At 34.3% G+C, this 9,701-nt stretch overlaps 1 protein-coding gene across 1 annotated transcript; it reads left to right on the top strand.

Moving 5' to 3' along the window:
- The first annotated feature begins 7,608 nt into the window (after positions 1 to 7,608).
- On the top strand, positions 7,609 to 8,229 carry LOC145098683 (uncharacterized). Its single transcript, XM_079036295.1, has one exon. The coding sequence runs from the start codon at positions 7,609 to 7,611 to the stop codon at positions 8,227 to 8,229; it is 621 nt and encodes a 206-aa protein (XP_078892421.1).
- Positions 8,230 to 9,701: the final 1,472 nt, after the last annotated feature.

Here is a 9,701-nt window from a genome sequence, read left to right as displayed (position 1 = left end):
TATAATATATGGTTTAATATTATTTATAGTTGTTGTTGTTGTTAATTAATTTTTTTTAATTTATTTGCTTAATGTTTTAATTTCTATTATTATAATTATTTAAGACATCAAACATTGTTTTTTTTATTTTAAAGATAACAATATAATCATTTTGAATTATATGATAATATATACATCTATTATAAGTGGATAATTTCAATCGATTAAATGATTTCTACCCGTGAGTTACATATTAATAAAATTAAATATAATATATGGTTTAATATTATTTATAGTTGTTGTTGTTGTTAATTAATTTTTTTAAAATTTATTTGCTTAATGTTTTAATTTCTATCATTATACTTATTTAAAACATCAAACATTGTTTTTTGATTTTAAAGGTAACAATATAATCATTAATATAGAGTTATTTTTAACCATTGTTATTGTAAGTTAGTTAAGTTATTTATTTGAAACTTTTAACCATTATAAAATATCTTTAGGAAGTATTTTAGTTTAACTGAAATTACAATTTAGTTTTTTCATTTATCACTACAATTTATCACTTTTACCTATTTACAAAATTTTCTTTGGTTTTTTAAGTGGAACAGAAATTTATATTTAAGTTGACATTATAACGTTATATTTAAGTTAACAATTTAAGTATTTTGTCCAAACTGTTCAAAAGTTGTAGCTTTAAACTGATAATGGTTTACATATAACAATATATTAATCTAATAAATTAAGTATACGATGTTAAAAGTTAAAGACATAACTTTATATGTAGAAGTAAAGATATTATTTTAAAATTAAAATTTAGTTTATTTATGATTACATTTTAGAATTGATATTTATTTAAACTTATTAATCAACTTATAATCATTATTAGAAAGACATTACAATCTATCACTTTTAACTATTTACAAAATATTCTTTGAGTTGTTTAAGTTAAACAAAATTTTATATTTAAATTGACCATGTAATGCTATACTTAATTTAAGTATTTAAGTATTTCATACAAATTGTTACAAAATTGTATCTTTAAAATGATAATGGTTTACAAACAACAATATATTAAAACTAATAAATTAAGTATAATATGTTAAAAGTTAAAAATCATAACTTTATAAGTATTAGTAAAAATATTATTTTAATATTGAAATTTAGTTTATATATGATTACACTTTAGGTTTGATATTTGTTTAACCTAATTAACCAAATTATAATTATTATTAGAAAGAAATTGAAAAGTCATGGGAGTTTCAAATGAATATGGTGAAAGGAAAAATACATAGGAGTTTCAAATGAATGTGGTGAAAGAAAAAATGCTTCTTTTATAAGTATATAATGAAACTATTATTGCTTATTAAATTTTAGGATACAAAACCCAAGATTGATCGCATGACCAACTTATTTAATTTTACCTAGAACAATATTAATTGTAACAAGCATTTATTGTCTTATAAATATACGATGTGTTGTTTTAATTGGTGTAGTAAAATCGGTTTAATGGTCATTTAATCAGTGTCAAGCCGGTTAGTGGTCTCCATCCTCCCACAAATAGTGATAATAAGTTGCATTAGGCAGGCCGATCAAAATTGATGAAAGCTAATCATTAATCGGGCTAAACGGTCAAAATTAATTAAAGAGTGAAAATAATCAAAATTATCAAAATAAGTTGACAAAAACTAAAAAACGTAAAATTAAAGAAAATAAATTACTTGAACAGTAAGTGCCCTAATTTCAGTTTCACATCTCTTTGGTTCTCATGACGCCAACGAATATATTTCTTCGTCTCTCATCACGTTGATGTTGACCTTTACGTTGATGACAAATCAATGTTTCTCTCTTCTCTCTTCCCTCTCACACCTATTTTTTTTTATCTCTCTGGCTCTTCCTTTTGCAGTCTCGCATTCTTTTCTTTCTCTCTCTCTCCCCCCATATGTACTTGAAGTAATGTATATACTTGATTTATGAATCAAATTCTACAACTGACTTTCCATCCTTGATTTCTCGCACCTAATTTTTTAATCTCCAATATGTTCATTCTTGCAAAAGATTGAAATGAACCAATATTTGAATAAAATGTAAAGTTGATGTTTGATCTTCCACATTATGATAATCTCTGATTCGAGCTTATAATGAATCAAAATTTGCTAGTTGTTCCAACTTTATATATTTGTATAATCTTTGATGTATATCCGAGAATAAAACCAATCAGACTTTCCTATGTGGTAATATAAATTTTTTTGAAATATAAAAATACGTTCTTTTACAATTTAGGGTCATCTGTAACGCCCGTGTTTCTAGGCTAGACATTAATGATGATGTAATAGTCTAGGTTAACCTTTGTAAACCGTTGTAAAATAATAAAAATGTATTATTCGAGTTTATGTGTTTTATGCTTAATTGTGTGACTTAAAAATAATTAAGAACAAGAATAAGTGTAATAATATTAGATAAGCCCGATATCTATGAAGGAAGTTGTATTGGTCGTGGCAACGTTTCCGAATATATAAAGAATGTTGAAATCTGAGTTATAACGAAGAAGTTATGACATGTCGAAGTTTCGCGACAGAACCGGTGCGACACCGTGTGACGTAAATAGTGATTTATGATATATCAATATTTAGCCTTAGTGATCTAAACGAAAGTCGTAGAATACGTTAAACCGAGAGCTTACATAAAAAGAACGTCTAAATCTGACTTCGTATGAGGAAGTTATGATTTTTCGAAGTTTCAACTTAGCGGTATGCAGCCCAAAGTTCGAATATGAGATCGGGTGATTTCTATCCGAAACAATCTAAAAGAGAATAGAAGATCTCGTCGATAGTAGATCAACGGTAAAAAGACAGACGAAAACGGACGTCAGATGAAGAAGTTGTGAATTCCTAACAGATTTTTCCTGTCCCGGCCTACTAAAAATAATATTAATAAAAATTAAAGTCAAAATTAGCCAACTGAGTCTAAACGAGAGTTGTAGAGCATAATCTCACCTACATGTGCATATAAAGAACGTCGAAAACAGAGCTCGTATGCGAAATATATGAATTTCTAAAGTTCGGGGCACAAACCCCGACACTGTGTCAGAATTCACGACGTGAACATAGTGTTCACGATGTGAACTCAGAAGTGACGCCTTCCAGAGCAAGTGGACTGATGACGAACGCAATGACTTATGCATGACTGAACTCATGACGTGAATTTTGAGATTCACGACGTAAATCCAGAAAAATGGCTCTATAAATAGAAATAGAAGGGCAATCGGCCATGGTTGCTAATTCCCCCCCTCTCTCTCCCGATACCCTCTCTAGCTGTCTTGAAGTACCCCCGAAAGCCCCGGTATCTGCCCGCGAGAAGCCCGATGTGTGAAGATATCACAGTTTCACCGAAGAATACTGCTTTAAGAGCCATAGTGTTGTCCGAGCATCGTCTTATCAAGTGAATGCATAGTCTCTTTCATAAACAGATTTAATACAAGTATTGTTGAATGTATTGAGTATACGTTTTGAGTGAGTGTGTAGTTGCTTTTTTCTAACACATAGATATGAATTATTTCTCTATAAAATACGTGCTATGTGTTTATATATTATCTGTTATTTGGAATGAGTATTGAATGAATATATTATACATGTTTTAAGTTGTGTATGAATGTGTGTGTGTATATATATATATATATATATATATATATATATATATATATATATATATATGTATATATATATCTAAAAAAATGTTGGGTAAAACATGGGTAGATAGTTGATGTGTGATGAAATAAAAATGATGAAAGGCCTCGATGTTGTTGTTGATCTAGTCATATAGCGGAGTATGGATGACGACCACGGACTCTTTCTAGACAGTCCAGTGGAACGCTGACAGGTTCATAACCTGTAGGTGTTGTGAACGATGTGTTCACCGGTGTACTGTATCCCCCTCATGGTTGCCTTTAGGACATCTATTGTTGAGGAAACCCCTTTGTAGTAATGTCCATCCCGATGAAAATCCTTAGACTAGGTCCTTTGTGATAGTTGTGTTTTTAGGGACGTAAAGTGAGGATAACGAGAATGGGTAATCGAGTTATTGTTGATTGGTGAAATTAAATATAATTATTTGTTGTGGGTTGAAAACCCTATATGCTCATCAGGCTCCCAAGCCTGACCCATTCAGTTTCTTTGTATTACAGGTAGTGGCGCGAGAGTATAAGTTGGACAACTTGTGAAGATATTTTGTTTATAGGCCAGTAGTTGTATATAACTAGTGCAAGGCTTATAATGTGTCGTTTATGCTCTTGGTCTGTATCGGAACATGACATCCCGAGTTTTGTTATATATGAAAATACATTTCTTTAAGGAACACTTTGATAAATTTTATTTATCATACTTTGTTTGGGAACAAATTCCGCAACTCTTTTAAATCAAAGGATTACTCTGAAAATTATTTTAAAAGCATAAATTAAATCGGTCTTTTCTGGCCATGATTTTGGGGATGTCACATCATCAATTAATCTATGCCTAGTTGTTTGTTCTTTTTACCTTAGTCAACTGATTAGCTTCCGTCTAACAATTTTTACAACCTTGATTTTGATGATATTGAATCTTATTGGTATATGTTATATACACCTTAGACTTATTTGACCAATGTTCAAATATCATGATCATGAAAAGGGTAAGATTTTAAAATACAACATTATGATTTCATCGTATAAGAAAAACATACATATGTAATATTAGGGCAATGTAATTCATATGATTATGGTTATTCCTTAGATCAAACCTCATTTTCAATTGAAAACCTGATTAGACCTATATATATATATATATATATATATATATATATATATATATATATATAACCATTGCATTTAGTTTTATCTTTCATGCTTAGTCTATTAACAACTAATAATCATTTGTTAAGAGACTGCTTTTAGATGGCCAACAAGATCATTGGGTTTAGAATATGGTGGGTTCGGGTGAGTCTTATGTTTCTCCGGTGAGATCTTTTATTGATAAACATTCATTGATTACCAATCCTAACCCTATTTAGGGATTAACAGTTTGTCCCAAATCCCGATTTCGTACCGGTATCATACTGAAACCGGTACCAGACCATACCGAATTTAAAAGTATGGGATGGTACTCGGTACTCCAAATACATGAAATTCGAGATTCGGTACCGCAGGTACCGGTACTAGTACCGAAAACCGGTACATGTGATGTTAATTCGGTTCAGTACTCGGGATTAACTTTCAATTAAATTTGATTTTCGGGAAATTGGGAACGGTATGGGTCGGTACCGGTTCTGTCTCACACTCATCCCTAACCCTACTAGATAGAGTCGTTTAGTTCATGTTAAGGTGAATATTATGGCCTGACATTTGGCTTTGAATAAGCTTCTTACTAGAGACAACCTTCTTAGTAGAGGACTAAATCTTCCCTCGATCTTTTGCCCATTTTGTAGTGTGGGATTGGAATTTATTAGACACTTGTTCTTTTCTTGTTCCATAGCTATGTTGGCTTCGATTAAGCATGCAATGCAATGGTTTTTTTATGTCGATGATAATGTCTTATGAGGCTTGGTTATGTTGGTTTTCCTTTTGCGCTAGGTTGCTTAGGAAGTATTCTAAACCTACTTTTTACACTTTTTGGTAGAGAATTTGGTTATTTAGAAAATTTTATCTGTTTTGTAAGGTCATGCATTAAAAGGCTGATTTGTTTGATAGAATTGTTACTGAGACGTTTTTCTAGGTTAGCAATAGAAATACGAAAAACAAAGTCCATTAGGTTGGGTGACTTCGAAACCCCAATCTTTGCACTTACTTTGATGTAGTTTTGGTTTGTTTAGCTCCTTGCTAACTTAATAAAATCATGTTTTTCTAAAAAAATAAATTATTTTTAGAACATATTTTTTAATTTTAAATATTAGTTTTAAATTGATGATGGAAAATACAAATTGATGACTGGTTGATGAGAACGATGATAAATTGGGTCAATTGACTTCATAACCTTATTATTAGTATTGCCTCCTTGTAAAGTACCTATATTTCTAGTTTATTAATAGTGTTAGTATAGGTATGTTATTAGTTATTTGTCCATATTGTCATCCTAAGTTGTTTTATCTAGGTTATCGGACCTTGTAGGTTCGTTGTTCGAGTATATTTCAGGTTTTCAGGTTATTCATGTAATTTACATCTAAAAATCTAACTGATATTCGAACCAAATTAAATATAAGATATTTGGGTTTCGATTTAGGTTGGGTAAATACATAAGGTACTTTCCATCCTTAAAATTTCATCACATGGAACTCGTCAATTATTGGATAACTATGCATAAAACGATTTATAAACAAATACATATGCAACAAACTATAATCACATAATCATCATGATTGAACCATGGACCCTTGTTTATCAATGAAAAGTAGAAAACTATCTATAAGAAGGATAAAAGATTACCTTTATGAGAAGTCAAGAAAATCAAGAACCTAAAGTAGAGACCCTATAGTGGAATCACACCCCTTGGCTTCAAGCAAACATTATCCTCTTTTCTTGTTGCACAAGCAAGAACATAAAAAATCCTTTTGGGTTGCTTATAGGTCTCGTCGAAATGGAGAGATGAGAGGGAGGGATGGCAAAAATTAGGGTTAAGGAATAAAAGCCTTGGTCGATCTTATATGCCTTATATAAGGCCCATACCCTAGGATCCTTTCTTAGCCTCCAAGTTTGATCAATTATGGTAACACTACCATAATACAAACTTATAAGAACTATTGCATAAATTGCCCCTCTACTTAATTTCCAGTTATTCATTGATTAACCATGAATAAAAAAATTATCCTAATTTTTTGGTGATTTATGTTATCATGGTTATTTAAGTGTATTGAGATTAATTTGTTGACCAATGTAATCTTGAGAAATATTGAACAAGTAAGGGTGGCGCGGAGTGCACACTTGTTTCATATTATTTCAATTCAAAGTACACTGTCATTTAGGGGTGAAGCCCCTGAACAATGGGGGTTCGGGGCAGCGCCCCTGGTAGCAGGGTCCAAAGGATGGCAACCCCTGGTGGACTCCAAGGGGCAGATCCCTTGCTAGGAAAATGGTGAATGGAGAATGTGTAAAGGACATGACATGTTGACGAGAGCAATATTTAAAAATAGATAAGATTTGTTTTAATTATAGTATAGATATTATTAGATCCAAGAATTAAGGCCCAAGGTAGAATAGATTGTTATCAATTTCCCTATATAAATTCATGTATTCCTTTTGAAGAGATATACTGAAAAACGGAAGATTCTTCCTCCATATTCACTCTATTATCGATCTTTATGGTATCAGAGCCTTCCAAAGATTGTTGAACTTGATCTGAATCCCTTGAATTGGAAATCTACAAATGGGCGACAAAGAAAACTCTTCCAACTCAAACCCGGTGATCGTCCAGAATGTCCAGGACCCACCATTCCCTACCGGAATTACCATTGACGATACAAACCACCTATTGTGGTCTCAACTAATGGAGATGCGCACCGGGGAACGTAACAAGTCCAATTTTATCACCGGAAAAATCCCAAAGTCTACCAACAGCATCTTGGATGATCGACAACAATCGTGTCAGGAGCTGGCTAATTGATTCCATGAACCCGTCACTGATCCGCCGCTTTATCCAACTTCAAATGGCGGCTGAAATCTGGGAGGCAGTCGGGAAAACATTCCATGGCGGAAGTGATGAAACTCAACTATTCGAATTGAACCCTCGGTCTTTCAACACCCGACAGAATGGGCGTTCTCTACTGACGTACTACAACGAATTGGTGAGCATCTTCCAAGAAATTGATACTCGAATTACCACGCAAGAGGAGACTGTCAATGGCACTGTGTCCGAAAATAAGACAATGACTCGTCTCCGTGTACACATTTTTTTGGTTGGGTTGGACTCCGAGTTTAACCTAGCTAGAAGTGAAATTCTAAGGAAAGAACCACCTATGAGTTTGGAGTCTAGTTATGCTTACATTCGAAGAGATTCCAACCAAATACAAACCAAGGAGGAACCAAAATTTGAACCCGATAGCATGGTACGTATGGTCTCACGTAACGGCCCTCAAAAGGGAAATAACTCAAATGGGAAGAAAAACTCGTTTACATGTACTCAATGCGGAGAAGAAGGCCACTCAAAGCAAAGATGTTACGACATCACAGGTTATCCGGAGTGGTGGGACTTCACAAAAAAGCCTAGAAAGAAGCTCATTTCAATGTGAAACTCAACTTGCCTCTCGGGAGGCACTCCCGACAAATCCTTAGGGAACACATCGGGAAAATCACAAACGATGGGCACCTCACTCAACATCGTCGTTCCCCCTATCCGAGTATCTGACATGTAAGCCAAATATCCAGAACATCCTAACTGAAGATATCTCATGGCCTTCACAGTTGAACAGAGAGCCAACGCATGCAAAGCTTGATCTCTAGGAACAACCACGAACTCTCATTAGCTGATGCTCACAATCAATCATGGCCTCATTGGGACCCAAGTAATCCATCCCGATGATAACCTTCGACCCTCACATAGGAATCGGAACCAAGTCAATAGAATATCTCTCAGTAAACATATTCAAAACACACCCATGATGAACCCTTGAAGCACTCATAAAACGATCATCGGTAATTTCTACCTCCAACAGATAGTCTAGAATCCCAAGAGCATCATTAAACATCTTACTAAGTGCAAGGGATACAAAGGATCAGGTAGCACCCGAATCAAACAGAATATGAGCAGTCATACCATTGACTAAGAAAGTCTATATACATGATCAGATACAACATAAGAATAAATACAGAAAGCAATAAAAGATATAATAAAATTACATACCGGTAACCAAATTCGGTGCTTCTCGAGCCTCATCAGTAGTTAACTAAAATGTCTTGCTTTTCACCATAGATGTCTCCACCTTGCCCTGGCGACCGTCGGTAATCCTCAAGGTGGATGGTGCAGGTGCGGCCACTGCCCCTCCTGACAATCTCATACAATTGGCCTTTTTATGGCCTGTTTGGTTGCAATGAAAACAAATCAATGCACTCTGGGGGCAATCCCTACTCATACGAACGGTCCGAGCACATCTGTAACAACCCGAACCCACTGATCAACATGCCCTACTGTGCGTCTTGCCATAGTGGACACGACCCTACTGTCCCCTAGAATACAAATCAAAAGTATTTGGCCTCTTAGCCTAGCCCACAACTGTCTGTACCTGCTCCGGCTTGCGCTTTGTATGAAGCTCTCGCTCAATCTCCCATTCACGGGCCCTCTCAATCATATCATTCATGGTCTTACACCCTGAAAAGATCTAGAAATTCCTGATTTCATCCCTCAACATGTCATGATATCTCGTCTTCTTCATCTCCTGTTTAGCATTGTACTGCAGAACCAATAGGCCCTCTCATGGAACTTGGCAATGATCTCCGCCATAGTCTCAGTAGTCTGGGAAAGGTCTTGAAACTCCCTCGCCAGCTTTTGCACCTATATCACTGGTGCAATCTTCTCCTGGAATATCCTAACAAACTCTCGCCAAGTCATGGCCACAAAATCTGCATATCCCAATGCTCGGTCAACCTTATTCCAACAGTCATGTGCTCGGTCTCTCATCAGGCAGAATGAAAACCCTACCTTTTTCCCCTCTGGGCAAAAACTCTTCCGCTGAGAATTCTCCATGTTAGCGATCCAACATTGGAT

The sequence above is a fragment of the Lactuca serriola genome, chromosome 4 (assembly GCF_051521515.1).
Source record: "Lactuca serriola cultivar US96UC23 chromosome 4, Lser_US96UC23_V15, whole genome shotgun sequence".
Taxonomy (NCBI): domain Eukaryota; kingdom Viridiplantae; phylum Streptophyta; class Magnoliopsida; order Asterales; family Asteraceae; genus Lactuca; species Lactuca serriola.
This window is presented reverse-complemented; position numbering and strand designations above follow the sequence as displayed.

Coding starts and splice junctions, on each gene's coding strand:
- LOC145098683 (XM_079036295.1), top strand. CDS start 7,609: ATGAACCCGTCACTGATCCGCCGCTTTATCCAACTTCAAATGGCGGCT.